The sequence below is a fragment of the Topomyia yanbarensis genome, chromosome 2, assembly GCF_030247195.1.
Source record: "Topomyia yanbarensis strain Yona2022 chromosome 2, ASM3024719v1, whole genome shotgun sequence".
Lineage (NCBI taxonomy): Eukaryota > Metazoa > Arthropoda > Insecta > Diptera > Culicidae > Topomyia > Topomyia yanbarensis.
The window spans coordinates 211,012,031-211,034,988 of record NC_080671.1 but is presented as its reverse complement, the minus strand read 5'-3'; the positions used below and the strand labels follow the sequence as shown (position 1 = coordinate 211,034,988).

The window sequence follows — 22,958 nt, the reverse complement described above, 5'->3', positions numbered from 1 at the left end:
ATCTTGTAAATAGAATTGTATCCCTAGTTTTATGACATCTGTGAAATTTCTCATAAATATTTGTTCCTTCTTTTTTGTACCAAACTATATTGTTAGTTTTAAGATAACTGTGAATTATTGCGTAAAAAACTACTCCCCCTCTTGTATATCAAACTGAATTCCTTGTTTTAAAATTTTTCATAAAAAAAATCCTTTACCCCCTCTCTTGTATAAAGAATCTTATTTCTAGTCTTAAAAAACTACTCCCCCTCTTGTATATCAAACTGAATTCCTTGTTTTAAAATTTTTCATGAAAAAAATCCTTTACCCCCTCTCTTGTATATAGAATCTTATTTCTAGTCTTAAAATAGCTGTAAAATTTGTCTTTTATGAAAAAAAATATTTCAACATTGTAATCTCCTAGTTTTAAGATATCCGAAATATAAAAACAAAAGAATTTGGCACCGCCAAGCTAACGCATTTGTGCCTATCAAATAAACGAAATGAATAAAAAAAAATAACGTAGATGGCCTCGCCCATGCAGGTCAGTTTTGGGATGGGAAGGAATATTAGTTCAACACTTGTGACTATTATGACCGAGGAATTCTCAGCATCATCCACAAGTGTCACAGGATAGGATTGGTGTTAGTAGGTAGGGAGATGAATCAGGATATATCTTGGTAGATATTGTGATTTAGCTAAGTACCCACGCGCTTTGTCTTTCCATTTTAGATCAAGGTGTTTTCAGGTGTGCGACCTCCAGGTGAAATATGAATCCATTCAAATAGGCCTTTTTAAAAATTATTCTTCCGTGGGGCGTAATGAAAGGATAAAACCGTGTAGAATATGATAAAGGTCTATTCATCTATAGACAATATGATCTTAGCAATATGTACGAAGTCGCTCGCGAGATATCGAAACGAACAATTTGAACTCCGAACAGCCACCCATCAGGAGTAATGCTTCTTATTAAAACTTCAATAATCATTTTCAAAGTTTGCAGTACAAAGAAAGCGTACAAATGTATAAAAGATATCCCAAATGAATGTGAAAAAATTTACTGCGAAATGTTAATGACAAGTTGGTATCTCCACTATCCCTATCAGACACGTTCCCATAATTGGGTTAAATACCAATTGCAAACGACATGTTTATTATGCGCAACAAATATAATAAATACTACGACAGGGGATCCCTCGGTGATCCAGAAGAAGAATGGATAGGAGAACAGCAATACTAGCAAATGCCGACCATATGAGCGGTGCAAATTCGAACGAGTGACGTAGAGTATTGCACTGGATGATTTTGAAAAAAGGACCAGGAGTGCGATTTTACGAAGTTTTAGCCCTATATTTTCTGACAAAGTGAAGTTCTGGAATGTTGAGATTTTTAGATTTGTCGGTAGACGGTTCCAGATTTAATAAAAAAATACCTAATTTAACACATCTACAGATCGCTTACAACTTTTTTTTGTGCAATTCGACAGCTCAATCCACAGTGGGACGAGCCCGGTCTTAAGTCCATATATGAAGGTTATGCGATATTCTCACTAGTATTTTTCTCGTATCAGCTGAGCTATCAGAGACATTTTCGCGAGATTTTAGATGATTTGAATGTAAAATGAATTTTTGACAGCTTTTTGAAGGGCATAACTCAAGTGTTTTTTGCATTATTTGACCATAGGAACTATAATCGGTTATTCTCATTTTTCAAAGAAACGGTTGATTTTATGAATTGCATTACTTCACCAAAATTATTCGTGTGATGAAATTACATCGTAAAATCGCCAAAAATAAGTCACTAATTGGTTTAGTTAGTGTTTAGACAACTGTTTGTCATGAATTTTTATTTAATTCGAACTTCTAAAGCGATAACAACAACGACGCCCGTGAATGCCCGCGATCACACTATGCTCATTCGAAAGCTTTTCATTTTCTCTTTAAAATGAGCCTATGCTAGTTTTGCGAAAACTTGCGATAAGCAGTCAAAATTTGAAAAAACTGTGAATGGAGACGCATGGTTATTACTGATATTTAATTTGAATATTCACTTTATGGCTAGAATAATGACACTAATTTATGCACAACTTTCAAATAACATTTAGAGCATGATCTACAAGGGTACTAGTGATCAAGGGTAAGGAAGTGGGAACTATGGTTTTTAAGTGGTAAAGGAATTAATAATGTTTAAAGTTCAGTAAATATTTTCAACCATCTCAAATGTGTCATAAAATGTTTCAAGAACTATTTTTGCTAACTTACGCAATAACTGTCAAATTGAGTGAACACAGTTGAGTTCTAGTCATTTGGTGAGACTATTTTTTCCGAGTTTGCATAGCACTGATATAGCTTAAGGGTATGCGATATTATCCAAATAAAATAAGACCATTTTTAAATGAACCATATACGCGATAAAAGGATTTGGATTTATTTTAATTTAAGGTATGAAATAAGCAATCTAAGCAACTTAAAACACACCTGCGAAAACAAAATCGTTAACCATCTTGTTGATTAGTGAATGTAAATAAATATTCCATTAAGACGCTCAAAATGTTTGTTTTGAAAATGAAAAAAAAATGTAGTTTTCATACCAATACTAATGAACTAAACGTAACGTAACGTAAACGTAACCAATACTAATAAATTAGACAATCACACCTTATTTGATCCTTAAAAATAATATAGTCATTTCTAAAGCCCCATAATGAGATGTCAATCAATTCGTTTCAATACGGAAAATAAATTTCAAAATCACAATTGAAAGAAATCTTTAGAAAAGACAAAATATTTACTTTTGAGCCACTCTAATAAGTAGTAAAGTTAATTTCTATTTTCTATAACCAACATAGGAATTCAGCGCACAAAAATGTCTTTAAAAAAAAATTGAACCTTCACAACAAAATAATTATTTTTGAGCCACCCTAATGCATAATGATTTTTTTGCAAATGTTAATATCAAAAACGATTTAGCACACGAAAATTAATATACACAAATTTTAAGAACGATTTAGAAAAAAAAATATTTTTGAGACACCCTAATGAATAGTAAATGTTCATTTTTGAAATGTTTTAATATCGAAAACGAATTCAGCGTACCAAAGTTACATAAAAACGTCCTATATGAACCGATACGGAAAAGTTTGGACTTTAGTCCACCTTTTGTTCTAAGTCGTGCCACTGTGCAATCTTATGCCAATTCAATAAATTTCCTACATGAAAGTTTACTTTAAAAAAAAGGTTTTCAAACCAAAGCTTTGCAAGTTAAACCTTGGCGTGGAAGTGCGTGTATATTAATATATTCAGTTTCTTAGTATAGAATTAGGTTTCGTCCTTTACGGCTAATATACAACCGCCAGAAGAAACTTAAAACGTTGGTACACAATCGAGAATGGCGAATCAGAAAAGGTGAGTATATGTCAGTGATTCACTAAATACAGAGTGGAAAGAGAGTAATATGGAAAATGTTAAAGTCCGTCCAGGTTAAGTCTTCGGTACGGAGCAATACCTCGACCTAGGAACTCCTAGCATGTTGTTAGTTGCCTCTTACGACATGGGAGCAGTTCCCAGAGGTTCTATTCTTGGCTGAAATAGTACAAAAAGATTTCAGCTCGCCGGACACCACACGGCTTTACCTCATCATATATAACCCTTAACGAAATAGTCCGAAACTCACTAATAGGCTAATTACCCTACCTGTAAATATGCACATCAATTGAAAAAGAAAATCCTGGCACTTTTAACACAATATGTGGCTTGGATCAATACGTAGTGTGCCTTGTCTGTTTTTCAAAAAGCGTGATAATCGAAACAAAACCGTGATACTATCGAGAATGATATAAACGAGTATTGATATAAACGCATAGTGATATAATCGAAGAATTACTGTATGTATTTTGATTGTATGTTGACATTAACATCAATCGTTCGAGGGAAAGTTAGTTATGCAGTTGGATTGTATATCGTTTCCCGGAATACCATTTCCCGGAAAACCATTTTCGGAATGCCATTACCCGGAAAACCATTTCCTGGAATGTATTATTTCCCGGAATATCATTTCCCGGAATGTCCCATTTCCCGGAATATCGTTTCCCGGAATGTACCACTTCCCGGAATACTATTTCCAGGAATGCACCATTTCCCGAAACGTACTTTTTCTCGGCAATTTCTTATACTATTGAAATCTGAAGTACTTTGAGAACATTTGCATTTAGAACTATGTTGCTACACAAATATTTGTTTGGTTCCCTTCACAGCTTGTCTTTGCTCGCTGATCGTGTTAATAAATTTGAAAAACTAATTCTCATGCATATGTAATTTTATTTGAAATCATTATCAATCAATCGAAGGTCCAGAAAATAGAAGGCGATATTAAAGAAGGTCGTAATTTAATTTTAAATTAATATGCTACGAAAATTTTAAAGAAGGCAAATCCATTTCATTGCATTTAAATCAATGAAATTCTAAAATTATTTCCATTGATTTGTTATTGTTCCAAAGAAGGCTAATTCACATAGAAGTTTTTAATACTAAGTTAAATTTAAAATAACTGAAGGCGTTTTCAATGCACTGTTACTGTAAACAAATATTATTGAGAATAAAAATCAATGAAAGTCCAAGATTATTTTCAGAGAAACTATAGATGAAAATAACATTCTACACAAAATTCCAAAGAAGAATGCATATTTATAAGAAGGCAGCATCTCAAACAAATACATTCACAATCTATAAAATTTCAAAGGTTCCAGGAATATTTCTGACTAAATTTTAGGAAATGTTTATATTTTTTCATTACCTTTTACCTATTTTTTTATAAAAATCAATCAACGTATTCAGGGCATTTTTAGAGTACTATGATTGGTTATCATAAAAATGTTGCCAACGGTGTGGAAAACACTGCCTTTTCAATTTCAAAGATGGCCGCATTTCGAGGTGTTCTAAATCGATCGTTACGAATTTACACTATCTCCTGTAATGTTTGACCTAGTGTCAAAAACTAAAGTTTTTTTCTAAAGATTCCTTAGAAAGATAGCAAGTGACTTATGTAGGCTTTTTTCGCTATTTTAATTTTACGCGAAACGCTGAAAATATTAAAACCAGCACCCCATCATTTACAGAATATCTATCCGTCTTTCAATTTCATTGCTTTCGTTTCTATTAATCTTAAATTTGCATAAAATGGCCACGTTTATAAAATCTGAAATATTCAGGCGTAAGTGAAAATAATACGGAATTGGAATTGAATATCAAGCCAAGAATTTCAAAAATTGCGGTATGAAAGCTTAAAAAAATTTTTTTGCTGATTGTTGTATGCAACATGTCAAAAACATGATAAAGTAAGTTTACCCTATTCATAGTGCCACGCACCAAACCTTCTTAGCTTTATTGTGCATACTTTAGAAAGTGAAAAAAGTGCCTGTTCGTGCATTTTGGTTTGCACCTTTCTTTCTTATCCGTAGTTAAAGTTGTTGTAAAAAATGTAAAATTCTTGAATAACTTTGAAACGAATAAGTATTTTTACATACAGTCTTCGAGAATATGATGTAGTTTTGATATCTACACATTTGTCTTGAACATAGTTTGCACGAAAAGTCACAATGCTAAAAGTTATATTAAAAAAACTAGATTTAAGGGGGTTGCCATAGAAAACGCCTTATAAATCGATAACCTTTAGTCCTACAAGCTCAAGTTCTTCAACAAAATTCTTCACTATGAGCATTCCTGAAACTTTGTCGAAGACACCAATTTTCTACCTCGTCAGTATAAAAAGTTATTTTTTTTAGTTCGATCATAGTAAACCATGCCCAATTTCAATTGTTATCAGATTGTGGGGAATATTCATATGAACAATTCCTCTAAAGACACCCTGTGAATATATTCGATGGTTTGGCAACTAGTGAATTAAGTTCACATTTTTGGCATTTCCGACCACTGTGCGACGGCGGTAAGCGACTTTTATTTACTTTATACCTTCATTAGAGTGACCGTATTTTTTTGGCAGCGCGCATAAATTTTGAAGTGGCTTCAAATATTGTCGGTTAGATCGAGCCCTACGTACCAGGTGCTTCATTTGCCAATTATGTACAGCGCTTGGGGTTTGTTTTTGCATACAATAACGTGCCAGAAAATTCCCTGAAAGCTTTGTTTATAACGCTTAGCGGACCAGCAGTGTTTGAGGAACTCAAACTGTTGTATCCGGCTAAAGATTAATCGACTTTGCAATACTCGGAAATCATTAAAAAGTTGAAGGAACGGTTTGATAAGAAGGAGTCGGATTTGATACAACGGTTCAAGTTTTATAATCGCGTCCAAGGGGCGGATGAGTCAGCGGAAAATTTTGTCATAGCTATTAAGCTACAGGCAGAATATAGCGAATTCGGGGAATTTAAAGACACGGCTATTAGGGACAAGCTTTTAATGGGAGTTTTTGATAAAAAATTACAGCAAAAGAAAATCTTACTTTAGCATCGGCGGAGCGCATGTTGATAAATTGGGAGTTGGCAGGATCCAGAGCTAGAATGTTAGGTGGAAAAGCTGAGAATGTGGCTTCAGTAAAAACGAGACTGGGAAGACGAGATGAAATGCGTGGAAGAAATAGAAGCAGGAGTAGAAGCAGAAGCAGGAGTAGAAGCAGAAGCAGGTCGGGTTTAGCTTTGAGGAATAGGAGTATGAGTGGTAACAGGGAAAGGAGTAATGGCAAGTCAAGACCGGGAAGATACGAGATTAACAAACGAAGCATGGTTTGTTATTTTTGCGGGAAACCAAGCCATGTTTTGAAAAAATGCTTTAGGTACATCAACAGCCAACGGAAACCAACTGTGAAATTTGCGAATGAGCAGTAGTCAAGTTCCAGCTCCGGTTCTAATTTAGAGCAACTGTTCAACAGATTGAAGCCAGCCTTAGACGATTCTTCGGATAATTCAGGTGAATTTACTTGTATGATGGTTTCCAGCAAAACAAAATTAAATGATCCGTGTTTAGTTCACTTATTAATTCAGGGTCCGATCAATGGAGGTGGATTGTGGATCATCAATCACTCTCGTAGGGAAACGGTTATACAATAATTTTTTTGATTTCCCGATAGAAAAATGCGGAAAGAAATTGGTTGTTGTTAATGGGGCTGAGCTATCAATTTTAGGAAAAGTTACGGTGGATGTTGTTCTAAATGGTATTTACAAACGTGTAGAGTTGATTGTTTTAGACAGCAAAAATGACTTTTTACCTTTGTTATGGCGTAGCTGGTTGGATGTTTTTTATGTTGGTTGGAGGAAAGCTTTCGCAAATCCTTCTATGGTCAACAATATGGTTATTAGCAATGCAAATGATAAAACGATTTTAGGAATCAAGGAGCGGTTTTCCATAAAGATTTTTCTTCTCCAATTGTTGGGTATGAGGCTGATTTGGTGTTGAAAGAAGATTCTCCAGTGTTTAGAAGGGCTTACGACCTTCCGTATAGACTACAGGAAAAAGTTATAGAGCATTTGGAGATGCTAGAAAGAGAAAAAGTTATAACACCAATCAAGACTAGTGAGTGGGCCTCCTCTGTAATTGTGGTAATGAAGAAGAATCAGGAGATTAGGATGATTACTGATTGTAGTTTCCATAAACAAGCTGATTATCTGTTTATGGAAACTCTACAATCAGTAACCATACCCAACCCCAATACGTAACCCCTTCCTGTTGCGCAGGACCTGTTCGCTAAATTATCTGGTTGTTAGGTATTTTGTTCGTTCGATCTAGAAGGTGCTTATACACAGTTAGCTTTGTCCAAGAAATCTAGGAAATTTATGGTAATTAATACCATAAAGGGTCTGTTTACATACAACCGTTTACCTCAAGGTACATCTTCTAGTGCGGCTATTTTTCAACAGATAATGGAGCAGGTTTTGGCAGGTTTAGAGAATGTTTGTGTTTATTTAGACGATGTTATGATTGCAGGAGTTAATATGGAAGATTGTCGTAGGAAACTTGACATGGTTTTGGAACGTTTGACCAAAGCTAACATCAAGGTTAATTGGAAGAAGTGTTCATTTTTTGTGTCAAGTTTACCTTATTTAGGCCATGTTATAACTGATAAAGGGTTGCTTCCAAGTCCTGAAAAAGTTTTAACAATAAGTAAAGCATCTACCCCTAATAATGTAACGTAATTGAAGGCATATTTAGGACTCGTTAATTATTATGGTAAATTTGTTCCACATCTGTCCTCTAAACTGTTTTGTTTGTATCAAATGATCAAGAAAGATGTAAAATTTGAATGGAACAGCAAATGTGACGAAGCTTTTGTTGATAGCAAGGAGGCTTTATTGGATGCAAACATTTTAGAATATCATGATCCTAAAAAGCCAATTGTAATTGTTTCAGATGTGTCAGGTTATGGACCAATTAGCTTTACTTCGCTTTCGTTGAATAAGGCACAGCGTTTTCATCCCATTTTGTACTTAGAAGCATTGGCTTTAGTGAGCACTATTAAAAAATTTCATAAATTCCTATATGGTCAAAGGTTTACGGCTAAAGTAAATAGAACCGGAGATATGATCAAAAGAAAATCAAGAGTGTTGGCAATTTGCCAAAACGGGGGGTGCTCCCATGACCCGAAGGGTGGTTCAATTGTTACAAAAATTTGGGTTTTTATATATTGGCCCTGGATGAACAATTCCTCCAAATTTGGTTCAAATCCGTGAAGGTCGATTACACGTGCCTTGATCACTTCACACTTCGCATATATATATATATATATATATATATATATATATATATATATATATATATATATATATATATATATATATATATATATATATATATATATATATATATATATATATATATATATATATATATATATATATATATATATATATATATATATATATATATATATATATATATATTATATATATATATATATATATATATATATATATATATATATATATTATATATATATATATATATATATATATATATATATATATTATATATATATATATATATATATATATATATATATATATATATATATATATATATATATATATATATATATATATATATATATATATATATATATATATATATATATATATATATATATATATAATATTATATATATATATATATATATATATATATATATATATATATATATATATATATATATATATATATATATATATATATATATATATATATATATATATATATATATATATATATATATATATATATATATATATATATATATATATATATATATATATATATATATATATATATATATATATATATATATATATATATATATATATATATATATATATATATATATATATATATATATATATATATATATATATATATATATATATATATATATATATATATATATATATATATATATATATATATATATATATATATATATATATATATATATATATATATATATATATATATATATTTAGAGGACGCAATCAAATCAATAAAATAATGAAGCGTTACAAGGCGCAGTCAGGCAATTTAAATAATTAGAGTGTCTAAGGACACAATCAAGTATTTAAACAAAAATAGGGTTAGCTTAAAAGCATAGCATCAAAGGATGCATTCAAATCTAAAAGAGGAAGAATTGTTGTGTTCATGAAAGGGCTTAGCTAATGCTAAACCTCGTCGGCAGTTTTCTTATATACTGCATCCAGCAGAGACGAAATGTAAACAAATACTAATAAGGTAATCTCGAATAAATACCGCTCAGCTGGACTCGAGCGGCATAAGTTTATTGAACCTTCAAACAGTGCGTTCTGTTATAAGCCGAAATTCCCTCAACAGTTCAGTGACCCGTTTGTCTGGTAAAAGATATAAAACATGTAAAATAATAATTAGGGGAAAGTGAGGCAATATCGCCATGTGGGGCAAGTTGAGCACTAGCCTGGCCCAAAATACCTTAAATCTCGAAATCAAAACCTTGCACCCGAATATGATAGTTTGGGTGGCTAATAAGCTTCCCTGAAAATTTCAGCTCATTTGGTACACTGGAAGTGGTTCCGCAAATGCCTCAAAGTTTGTATGGGAAAAATTGACCAAATTAATGAAGAAACGCATCAGTTTCACATTTTCAGATATAGGTGGCGCTGTAATTTATCAATGTTTTTCGTGAGAAAAAAGAAGAATCCTCTTGTAACAACAAATCGACTCATGAAGAGTGCAAGTCCATCCAACAAAAACTTACAAAGTTATAAGCGCGCAAAGTTGAGGGTGTCATGGGATGTAGTTGGGGTGGCTCTGTTGAAAGTAAAAAAGCGATATGATGAACGCACGATATGCTTGAGGTATATAACTACATGAATTTCAACTTTTAATAGCACGAAATGCTGACCATTTGGAAGGGTTGTATCTTCGGTAAACTGAATCAAGGGCTTTCCTATGAAGAACAAGTTAATGCAGAATTATCCCGCCAGGTGGTGCTAGGAAGTATGCAAATGACCTATACTTACCTTATATATTGGGTCATATCTTATGATCGGAAACACTTAGCGGGGTGGACGCTTCGATAAAGTTAATCATAAGATCCAGGGCTTCCCGACGGAGCCTATATTAATCTAGAATTCTTCCACGCACTAGAGTGCGTGAGAATGTTTGTTCCTATACCTTTGATATTGGGTCATATCTCGTGAGTGGAAACATTTGACGGAATAAAGTATTCGGCAAAGTAGATAATATAATCAAGCGCTTTCCAACGGAGAACAGTTTTATTCAAAATTCTTCCTCTGTGACTAGGGTTCGCAGTACCGACCCTTTTTAGCGAGAACCGGTACTACGGTACTGAAGCCCTCAGTACCGGTAAAGTACCGATACTCGAATATTTTTTTAAAATATTCGAAAAAAGCTTCAAACTGAAATTGAATGCTCAAACTGATGATCTTATTCTCAGATGAATGATTTGTGCTGATCAAAAAACATGTTTATTGTTTTTAATTGCCTCGGAATGGCAAGACTTATTTCACAGAAGATATTTTTCATATAGGGCACCTTCTTTTATTTCGAAATCTAGGCCACTTTGAAATCAATAACTGCTAAGTGGTGTGACTTTCGTCGATTTGAACAGATGGTAAATGTATGAAACCCTATTAACAACAGTAAATCAAAGCGAGAATGGCAGTAAATCCGAGCGGGTTAATCGCATTTCCTCTCTTGCTTTTCTGAAAATTGGTTCCGACCTTTATGTCGTTTGCCCACTATTCTCTAATGCATATCAAGGCGCCTTGCTTTCCTGTAAACTATGGAGTTTTGCTGAATTTTCCTATCACCAATAATTACAAATCGCCCCATTTGAAGCAGTTCACCAAGTCTAAACGCTGTTCGCTCTTTTATAGATAAAGGTTTAAGAGCAAACCAAATACACTCAGGTTTTTTTTTACGCGGGGGATACGAGCCGCGTAAATGAAAACCGCGTAAATGAAAACCGCGTAAATTTCAAAATCCGCGTAAATGAAAACCGCGTAAATTTCAAAATCCGCGTAAATGAAAACCGCGTAAATTTCAAAATCCGCGTAAATGAAAACCGCGTAAATTTCAAAATCCGCGTAAATGAAAACCGCGTAAATTTCAAAATCCGCGTAAATGAAGACCACTTAAATTTAAGAATCCGCGATAAAGGGAACATCATTGATGGATACCGCGTAAATTCCAAAATCCGCGTAAATGAAAACCGCGTAAATTTCAAAAACCGCGTAAATGAAAACCGCGTAAATTTCAAAATCCGCGTAAATGAAAACCGCGTAAATTTCAAAATCCGCGTAAATGAAAACCGCGTAAATTTCAAAATCCGCGTAAAAAAAACCGCGTAAAAAAATACCGCGAAAAAAAAAACCGCGTAAAAAAAAACTTGAGTGTACAGACATGACTTAGACCATACTCTTATTACGCGCCACCCAGCGAATAATGGAAACCAATCGGAATGTCGCTAATAAAACTTTAACTTCTAGAATTATTATGATGATGGCCCCACCTCATTCCCACACAAAGGTGTTATCTCAACGATTTATCTAGAAGGAAAATTAATATAATTAAACGTTTCAGACCGATATTTTGAAACAGATCCCCTGCAGAGTTAACATATTTATCATGAAAAATTGTATAGTACCGAAAATACCGGTACTGGCTTTTGTTCAGTACCGGTATTACGGTACCAAAAATGGGTCGGTATTCCCGGGATTTTCGGTACCGGTATTACCGGTACCACAACCCTATCTGTGTGTGACGCTAAGGCATATAAAAATGTCCTGTTTTCATTGGGTTATGCTACGTAATATTAAACACTTGACGGCGCGAAGTCTTCGTAAAATAGAATCCGTAACTGCAAGAGTTTCTACTGGTGAACATAATCCTCGTTAACAATATTTATTTTTTTTACAATAGCAAGTGAACCGTTTTTTACCAAAAATTGAGTTTTTAGCTTCAAAGTGCAACGAAAAATTTTATAAATCGTAAATATGTAAAACAAATATTTATTCGTACTACCATTTTTTGTATCGCTAGAACAAATTAAAAAAAAATGTATCTTTTTTACCGAATTAACACTCGGAATACCAAGGGGGTAAAAAATGGGAACGCTTACTTTGACCGGACATATTTCAGCCGTTACATAATCGATGTTAAATCTGTTTTCACCAATAGAAAGGTATGTCTTTTGTGAACACGTCGAATCAAAAAAATAAAGAAATAGAGTTGTCTACCGTAAGTTAGAGTAAAAAGAGTATAACAAAGTCAGTGAGGAAAAAAATGGGAACGCTTCTTTGACTTGCCATATCTTAGCTGTTTGCTCACCAATTTTAATTCTTTCTTCACCATTGGGGTAAATCTTTTATAAAATCAGTGAACAAAGAATGATGGAAAACAAATTTGTATAACCGAAGAAATTGTAAAAAACAGTAATTGAGAGTCAGTACAGACGAAATGAGTTTTTCTGTTCAAACAATCGTATCACGACCGTTTGTCAACCAATTTCAATTTTCCTTACACCAATGCAATCCTTAGAGCTTCTAGACTTGTAATATATGCAATAAGTTAGTTTTACGGTTTGAAAATTACCTGTTTACTCAATATCCCTACATATTATACATGGATATTATTATGTCAAAATGTTTGCACAAACGTGGAGAAACACAATATTGTATGTAAGTTACTAAATAATAGAGTGTGTTAGGACGATTCAGTAAATACGAAGAAGTTCAGAATTTTAAAATATTCGTCAAATAACTCTAAATTTGAAGCGATGACCTATACATTTTAATACACCAATCGATTGAAATTGATGGCGGTTACAATTTCTGAAAAAACACATTTTTATATTTTCTCAAAAAAATAGCCAAAAGTACGTAGAAGTGCAGAAATTTCATTTAGTTGGCAAATAACGTCGAATTCAAAGCAATGGCCTATACCTTTTTATATACCAATCGATTATAATTGTTTTTAGTTACAATTTCTGGAAGAACAACTTTTATATATTCTCAAAAATAGACAAAAGTACGTAGAACTACAGTAATTTCATTTAGTTTGCAAATAACTTGAAGTATTCAAAGTTATCACCTATGCAATTTATACACCAATCGATTGTAATTGATTTTGGCTACAATTTCTAAAAGAACAAATTTTTATATTTTCTCAAAAATAGCCAAAAATACGTAGAAGTACAGAAATTTCATTTAGTGTATTTGAGGGGAAAATCTGGACATACTGTTATCTCAGCAGGCTCACTGAACGAGCACCCGCTGGCGCCCTAAGACGATTGTCGAACAGTAGGCAAAGAATCATGGGGATCGAATGCCTTGTACGTAGCTCAACTGGAATCGATTCCGCACCCCGTACATAGGCTTTGAGATCTTTTTAAAATAGAATCTTCTAACCTGATAACAGAAACGAATGATTCTAAAGTTAAAACCTCTATAAACAAAAAAATCCCGCCATGAGGTTCTATTGAAAATTTAACCCAGAATCACACTACTGAAAAATGGCGATGCCACAAATACAACCGAATAATTTAACATCTATGAAACGCAAGACTGCCAGGTGGCCACATTTTTCTATGTATGAGTACGGTTATCATTTTCCTTCGATAAAACTGCTTTATCGGAGAACATGAAGAAGAAAAACATAAACAAATGACATAATTGGCTTTGGTACCGATCCTGATGTCAGAATTTTTTTAAACATACTCGTCCGGATGGTTATGTTTACTTCCAGGGTCGCGGACACCATGTTTAATTTAACAACTAAAAAAACTAATACACTTAAAAGTGACAAATGCTCCCACCTTTGTTTCTCTTCGTCTTGGATGAAACGCATAATTTTTCAATCCAGTTAATATGATACTTCTCATTCTTGAAGACCGAAGACCCTTCGGCGACCATATGGAGGGTATTATTCCGATGATTTTTTTCCTCTTAGAAATGACTACAGTGATCAAAAATCGGAGGGAGTAAAATCTGATGAGAATAGTGATTAAGACAGCATTTCCCAAATTATGTTACATGAATTCAAAGTTATATGCCAACTATTTGAAATTGCTGTACTGTTTTGTATTTTGTCAATTTTTGGATAAAATATAAAAATTGTTTTCTCACAAATTGTAGCCGCCATCAATTACAATCGATTGGTGTATAAAACAGTATAAATCATCCCTTAGAATTCGACGTTATTTACCCACCAAATGAAATTTCTGTGCTTATACGTATTTTAGACTATTTTTTGAGAAAATATAAAAATTTGTTCTTTCAGAAATTGTAGTCAAAATCAATTACAACCGATTGGTGTATAAATTGCATAGGTGATAGCTTTAAATACTTGAAGTTATTTGTCAACTAAATGAAATTACTGTAGTTGTACGTACTTTTGTCTATTTTTTGGGAAAATATAAAGATCGTTCTTCCAGAAATTGTAACCAAAATCAATTATAATCGATTGGTATATAAAAAGGTATAGTTCATCACTTTGAATTTGACGTTATTAGCCAACTAAATGAAATTTCCGTACTTCTACGTACTTTTGGCTATTTTTTGAAAAAAAAATGTGTTTTTCAGAAATTGTAACCGCTATCAATTACAATAGGTTGGTGTATAAAAAAGTGTAGGTCATCCCTTTGAATTTGCAGTTATGTGCCAATCAGACGAAATTCCTGTACTTCTACGTATTATTGTCGGTTTTTTTTAGGAAAATATGAAAAGTTTATCTTGCAACAATTGTAGCCGAAATCAATTACAATCGATTGGTATATATCAAAATTTAGGCCATCACTTTGAATTTGACCTTATTTGCCAACTACATCAAATTTCCGTACTTCTACGTATTTTGTCTATTTATTGAGAAAATATAAATGTGTTCTTTAAAAAATGTGTTCTTTCAGAAATTGTAGCCAAAATCAATTACAATCGATTGGTGTATAAATTGCATAGGTGATAGCTTTGAATACTTCAAGTTATTTGTCAACTAAATGAAATGACTGTAGTTCTACGTACTTTTGTCTATTTTTGAGAATATATAAAAAATGTTCTTCCAGAAATTGTAACCAAAAACAATTATAATCGATTGGTATATAAAAAGGTATAGGCCATTGCTTTGAATTCGACGTTATTTGCCAACTAAATGAAATTTCTGTACTTCTACGTACTTTTGGCTATTTTTTGAGAAAATATAAAAATTTGTTTTTTCAGAAATTGTAGCCGCCATCAATTACAATCGATTGGTGTATTAAAATGTATAGGTCATCGCTTCAAATTTAGAGTTATATGACGAATATTTTAAAATTCTGAACTTCTTCGTATTTACTGAATCGTCCTAACACACTCTATTATTTAGTAACTTACATACAATATTGTGTTTCTCCACGTTTGTGCAAACATTTTGACATAATAATATCCATGTATAATATGTAGGACTATTAAGTAAACAGGTAATTTGCAAACCGTAAAACTAACAAGTCGCAAAGAATTTCAATCAACCGTATGCCACGTACATTGTAAAAATCCTATCTCCTAAAAACTCGAAAAAGTATAGCAATTTTTGAAAATCTACTATTTATTGCATATATTACAAGTCTAGAAGCTCTAAGGATTGCATTGGTGTAAGGAAAATTGAAATTGGTTGACAAACTGTCGTGATACGATTGTTTGAACAGAAAAACTCATTTCGTCTGTACTGACTCTCAATTACTGTTTTTACAATTACTGTAGATATACAAATTTGTTTTCCATCATTCTTTGTTTACTGTTTTTATAAAAGATTTACCTATCCAATGGTGAAGAAAGAATTAAAATTGGTGAGCAAACAGCTAAGATATGGCAAGTCAAAGAAGCGTTCCCATTTTTTTTCTCACTGACTTTGTTATACTCTTTTTGCTCTAACTTACGATAGATAACTCTATTCTTTATTTTTTTTAATTCGACGTGTTCACAAAAGACATACCTTTCTATTGGTGAAGACGGATTTAAAATCGATTATGTGATGGCTGAGATATGACCGGTCAAATAAGCGTTCCCATTTTTTTAGACCCCCTTGGTAGTCCGCGTAACTTTTTACCCCCTTGGTATTCCGAGTGTTAACCTTCACGGGTTGTATATGTAGAAGTAGGTAAAAAATCGAAAAAAAACATATTTTTATTTCAAAGTATAGGTTCATAAAATTGTTATTCCAAATTGTTATAGAGATCGAAGCAGTAGAAGCAAAATTATAGCGTTATCAATATTGCTTCCTTACGGGGTTGTGGCCACTACAAAAGCAAGCCCAATATAGACGAATTTCGCGCCAAATCGTATTCAGAGTTGGCAGCACCCTCTCAGATTCTAGTGAAACTTTCTGTACATGAAGACTTTGTCACAAAAAGCCACTTTGCATATTTTGTTTTTCCAGAAATGATCTAAGCTGTCTTTTGAAAAGGGCCAAACCTTTTTTTACCATTTTTTTCAAATGGCTATAGTCTAAAAATGACAAATCCTACAAAAAATGTTATAGGAGTGGTTTTCACAAAATTAGTCAAATTTTCGAATAAAAATATTGAAAAAATTCTTCATTGACTCCTACACTGAAAAAAAAAATCGATTTTAAAAATTTAAAGTCGATTTACAAAAAAACCCATTTTTGATTTGGATGAAATTTAGTTACAAGATAGATAATTATGTTCCCAACCTACCGTCAAAAATTCAGGTTGGGCACTTTCAAGGAAAAAAAGTTATTCGAAAAAACTTTTCCTTGTCCAAACTATTTTTTTTTCTTCAGTGTATTGCTATAGAAAACTAAACCAATCAAAGTCATAATCATCTCAGAATCCAATAAAACTCAGTTTGTGAGAAGATATTGTCTAATTTAGCAACTAAGCATATTTTTATTAAGGGGTTAATACTTTTTCATTTTTCATAAAATTGAATTTTTTTATTACTTTATCTGAAAGTACAATTCCTGAGAATGTTTTCCCAAATTTTTATAGAGATCCGAGAAATAGATCGAAAGTTACAGCGCTTCCAAGCGCGCTTCAACTACCAAGAGCAGTAGTAATTTGAAATTTTAAACTCAATTATCTCGAAATGTCGTCTTACTAAAAATGGTTTTTCGGTGATCACGATTGCCGAAAAACTATTCAATCAATTTTCTTAATTTTTTTCAATTGATCGTAATTAATTTTTCTCGTACCTTATTTATTCATAAATTTTTGCTTCATGGATAAGTATTTTTAATACAATTTTAGAGCTCAAAAAATTCATTAGTATATGAGTATTCCTTTTTTAGTAAAAATCGACATCGATACCAGCCAATTTCCCCAAAGAAAATTTTTTTACTAAAAAAGGAATACTCATATACTAATGGAATTATTTGAGTTTTGGGATTTTAAATGAACTATTGGTCTCCAATCGTGATCACCGCAAGGGTTTCGGGGAAAAAGCCATAACTCCACTCATTATCAATTTATTTTTATAAACTTATGCTTGATGTAATGAAGTGATTGCTTTATTCCTTTACGTAAATTCAAACTTTCTTGACATTTTTATCACTAAAAGGTATGTAACCCCTTAATCAAGAATCCCATTGAAAAGAGTTTATGTCGTTAAACAAATATTCCATTATTACTTTTTTATTTTCTTGTTTAGTGCTGAGGAAGAATCAGAGAAAGAAATAACCGCCACAACATTATGTATTAAATTTTACATAACTATTTTTTATATATTACAGTCGTCTTAAAACTATCTTCATGCTATTTTGTATTATTTCTATTCAAGGAAAATATTTTTGGTTCATCTTCTAAATTAGAATACTTTTTCGTCTCTACTTTGCCCCCAGGAATAGGCACAAAGCTGTGGAATTTTTGAGTTCCAGATATTGATTTGGTCTTATTAAACAGCTCTTAGAGTTCTTCTGACATTTTGTTGTACTTTTCAGTGAATATGTAGCAGAAAATTAATTTTGTGATATTTTTATCAGTTTGTTCAACTGCCCAGTTATATAACTCTCGGGAACTTGTTATGGTATTTCCATAGTCGCGAGCAAGACTGGCTCTTTTTGCCATTCGCTTGAGAGTGCCACCAATAGCATCACAGGGTCCTTCTCCATGGGATGCTGCAACAAAATGCCATTCTGCGCTTATGGTTGGATAGAGAATCGGCAAAAATCTAAAACGAAAAAAAGCAGTTTTTTTCCACAACGAGTGTTAGATCTTCATAAAAACCAATCAGCAGTACTGTAACAACATTCTACATAAGCTGATTGATTTTTATGAAGATCTAACATTCGGTGTGGGAAAAAACTGCTTTTTTCGTTTTCGATTTTGGCCCATTCTCTCTCTTACCTTAAATCATACTTTGACTGGAATCTACACAAGCTTGCAAAGTTTTTCTTATTTTTTATTGTGCTGCTGCTCCATCCGACGTAAAATAAATTTTAGAAAAGTTTGTCAATTGTTTCATAAAATTTATCAGTTTTGAGAGAAACAAATGAACTGCAGTCTTCAAGTCTTCCAATCTTCCAGTCTTCCGATCTTCCAATCTTCCAGTCTTCATTCAAGTTTGTTATGAATATATACCAAATTCGTTACTGATACTTTTTGCATATACAGTAATGTTTTCGGGACGATTCTTCTTCTCAGGAGGGAGTAGTTAAGGCAGCAAGGACAGGTTTCCAAATTGAAACCCTAAAGCGAAAGCATGAAGCAATCCAGAGCCAACTCCATGCTTTTGTCCTACAGCAGCAACAACAACATCAGCAGCAACCACAACTATGACCAGAGCCACGCACGTGTATACCGGAGACATAACGTCAGCATTGAAGACACCCGAAACTGCACACAAAGGCGACTGAATGTATTTCCCGAAGTAGGGACTTTTTGTTAGCCATGCGAGGCCTCTGTACATCATAGAACATTTTGTACGCTCGACCAGTGAACACGCATTTCAATCTTTTTTAAAAAGTAATTTCCTAACCCACAGTTCTTAATTGGCGCAATTAGCGCAGATCTAGTGTCGCGAGTGTAATTTCCGGAACATTTCCATCTTCGGCGGGATACCGAAGACTCGTGCTATTACGGCGACAAAGATCTGGAGCTTCCACAGACGGAGGAACACCATCACGTCAAGTAATTTTAAATTTTTTAATAACCCAAATTAAAAGAACTTTGTAGTCACTTCTAGAAAAAACAAATTGCTATCGATTCTAAAACCAATAATCACTACTAATTAAGAGGTTCTAGCCCCGACCACCGGTAACCGAAAACCTGTAATATCACGAAAGTGTGTTACTAGCATAAATTTTTTTAAACAAATAAAAAAAACAACCCATGCTAACACGAGCAATGGAAGCAGAGTGAAAGGCAACATCCATTAGCGCTAACGCTGCCACCGCAAGCGCCGGTGTACGACCCATATCGGATTCCCGATATAGTCAAACTAATCCCTACCTATAGTGGTGATCCGGCACTATTGGCCACTTGGCTAGAATCAGTGGACGAAAAACTCCAATATGCCCAAAGAGCAGTGCCATCAGCGGAAACCCTCTCCGAGGTGATTCCACTATGGACTGGTGTCATCCGTGACAAAATTCTAGGGAAAGCAAATGAGGCTCTAGTAGCCAACCACGCACCAACCGAGTGGGGTGCAATAAAAACTACTTTAAAAGAATTTTTCGGAGATAAGCGTGACTTATCCACGCTTCTGTCCAAAATACCGTACTTAAAACAATCGTCACTAGAGCTAGAAGAGTACTATCGTGAATGTCGGACGTTACTGTCAGACATAAGCGCGAAAATTGCTCTCGATGATTCGTTACGACCTTGCGCAAAGGTAATGATGGATTCATATGAATCCATGGTTACCACCTCATTCGTAGTCGGCCTAAATGACTCAATTTCGTCCCTTGTGCGCACTAGTAGGCCATCAAATTTGCTGGCAGCCTATCAGAGTGCACTAGATCAATCCAATGCGGCACAACGAAGGAAAGAAAAATTTCCTAAACCAAAATTTCCCATGACTAATCCCTCCACCATGCAAAGAAACCAATATTATCATTCCAACTCCCGGCCGGCTTATCCACAAAAACCTCAGTACCACAATAATAGTACAGGACCCACACAAAATCAATATAATTCTGCTAGACCTACGACCTACTCTTACAACAACCCTAGACCCCAATACCAAAATTATCCAAATAATTCAAGGCCACCACAGAACCATCATGCTCGTTTTCCTCAACAAAATGTCAATCTGGAGCCAAGATCCCAGCAAAATTTCAAAAATAATACACCACCCATTCACTACCAAGAAATTGAAGAAGAAATATTCGATCAACCCGAAATGGAAAATAACCCCCATATCGATGAGCAACAAGACGGTCCCGACAGTAATCATATTGACGAACTAAATTTTCGATTAGCAGCAGAGCAACCACCGGAGGAATAACAAGTAATAACTTTCTTCCTTACGTCGAGATGCAAACTCGACTAGGAACAATTCGTTTGCTGATAGATACGGGAGCGAATAAAAAATATATCTCTCCGCATCTCGCACCGAAACATTTTTGTAGGACTGGCCCTGCCAGCCAGATAAAAAATATTAGTGGCACGCACATCGTTAATGTATACACCTTTCTGAACCCCTTCTACAATTACCAGAAAGGTATTCCAAAACAAAAATTTTTCGTCTTTAAATTTCACGAGTTCTTTGGCGGACTCATTGGCTATGAGTCATTACGATCAATAGGAGCCACAATTAACACCACAACAAACCAATTATTAGTGAACAAGCAAATTATTCCAATGAAACGTAAATACCCTACAACGTGTCAATTGAATTTTCTAGAGAATGAATGAACAACCAAAACTTTTCCGACTACTGCAGAGGCGGGTGACTTTTACTTAGACCAAGACCTCCAAATTGCACCCAACGTTTTTATCCCATCCGGTATATTCCGAGTGGAGGAAAATAAAACTGTTTTTCCTTTTGTTAATGTCGACAAAAGTCCGGACTGTGTGGATGTGGACACCGAACAGATCATGGTACAGATGAATAATTTTAACGAAATTAAACCTCCCCGTGGGGGAACGCAAAGAGTGGATTCGTTAATTAATACTCTTCGTTTAGATCACCTAAATAGTAAAGAAAAATCAAAAGTTAAACATTTAATTGCTAGACACCCGGACGTTTTCTACATTGAGGGTACAGACCTTTCATTCTCTGACACAATAAAACACGAAATAAGAACGACCGATGAGCTTCCTACGTACAGTAAAAGTTACAGGTACCCCTACTGCCATAAGCAGGAAGAACAAAGACAGATTAACGACATGCTCACCCAAGGGATTATAAGGCCTAGTACCTCCCCTGGGTTTCTCTAATATGGATTGTTCCGAAAAAGGCTGATGCCTCAGGACAGCAAAAATGGCGCCTAGTAGTCGACTACAGGAAAGTAAACGAAAAAAAATGTAGACGATAAATACCCCTTGCTCAATATTACAGAAATTTTGGACAAGCTCGGTAGGTGCCAATACTTCACTACACTGGACTTAGCATCTGGCTTTCACCAGATCGAAGTTCATCCCAAAGACGTTGAAAAAACAGCTTTCGCAGTAGAAGGAGAATTGTATGAATATTTACGAATGCCCTTCGGACTTAAAAACGCGCCTGCTACCTTTCAGCGCGTCATGGATCACGTCTTATAGGTAAATGTTGTCTGGTCTACATGGACGACATTATCGTTTTTTCGACTTCTTTACAAGAACACATCGAAAATCTTGAAAAGATATTTAAAGCATTGGAGAAAGTAAATTTGAAAATTCAGCTCGATAAGAGCGAATTCTTGAAAAAAGAGGTTGAGTTCTTAGGTCACGTTGTTACAGACCAAGGAGTCAAACCCAATCCGAACAAATTAACAGCAATACAAAACTGGCCGATACCTAAGAACCAAAAAGAACTAAAAGGTTTTCTTGGAATTTTGGGCTATTATAGACGCTTCATCCGAGACTTTGCAAAAATAGCAAAACCCCTTACTGCGCAACTGCGAAAAGGAGAACACGTTGAGCACACTCCGCAGTTTCTAAAAACATACCACTTGTGTAAGACACTTCTAACGAGCAGCGACATACTGCAATATTCAGACTTTGAACGTCCATTTATTTTAACTACCGACGCAAGCAACTTTGCATTAGGTGCGGTTCTCTCTCAAGGATCCATTGGCAGGGACCGACCAGTCGCGTTCGCGTCACGAACATTAACTAAGTCCGAGGAAAACTACTCGGCTATCGAAAAAGAGATGCTGGCAATTGTATGGGCAACTAAATACTTCCGACCCTATCTATTTGGAAGGAAGTTTATGCTCTATACCGATCACCAACCCCTAACGTACTCCCTTAACTTGAAAACCCCCAATTCGAAACTAGTAAAATGGAGACTCCAGCTAGCGGAATTCGACTTCGAAATAAAACACCGACCTGGAAGACAAAATGTTGTGGACGATGGT

The 22,958-nt window shown here is 34.1% G+C and overlaps 1 protein-coding gene across 5 annotated transcripts in view; it reads right to left on the bottom strand.

Moving 5' to 3' along the window:
- LOC131682828 (heterogeneous nuclear ribonucleoprotein U-like) overlaps positions 1-22,958 on the bottom strand; it is a 324,249-nt gene that overhangs the window by 88,060 nt on the left and 213,231 nt on the right. Inside the window, exon 12 of one of the 5 annotated variants that reach the window (XM_058964600.1) lies at positions 7,418-7,465. The exons of the other annotated variants lie outside the window; for them this stretch is intronic. Within the exon in view, the coding sequence (XP_058820583.1) occupies positions 7,433-7,465 (33 nt within the window). The 3' untranslated portion in view covers positions 7,418-7,432. Of the gene's footprint in view, positions 1-7,417; positions 7,466-22,958 lie in introns of those variants that run through there. 5 annotated transcript variants of the gene reach the window in all.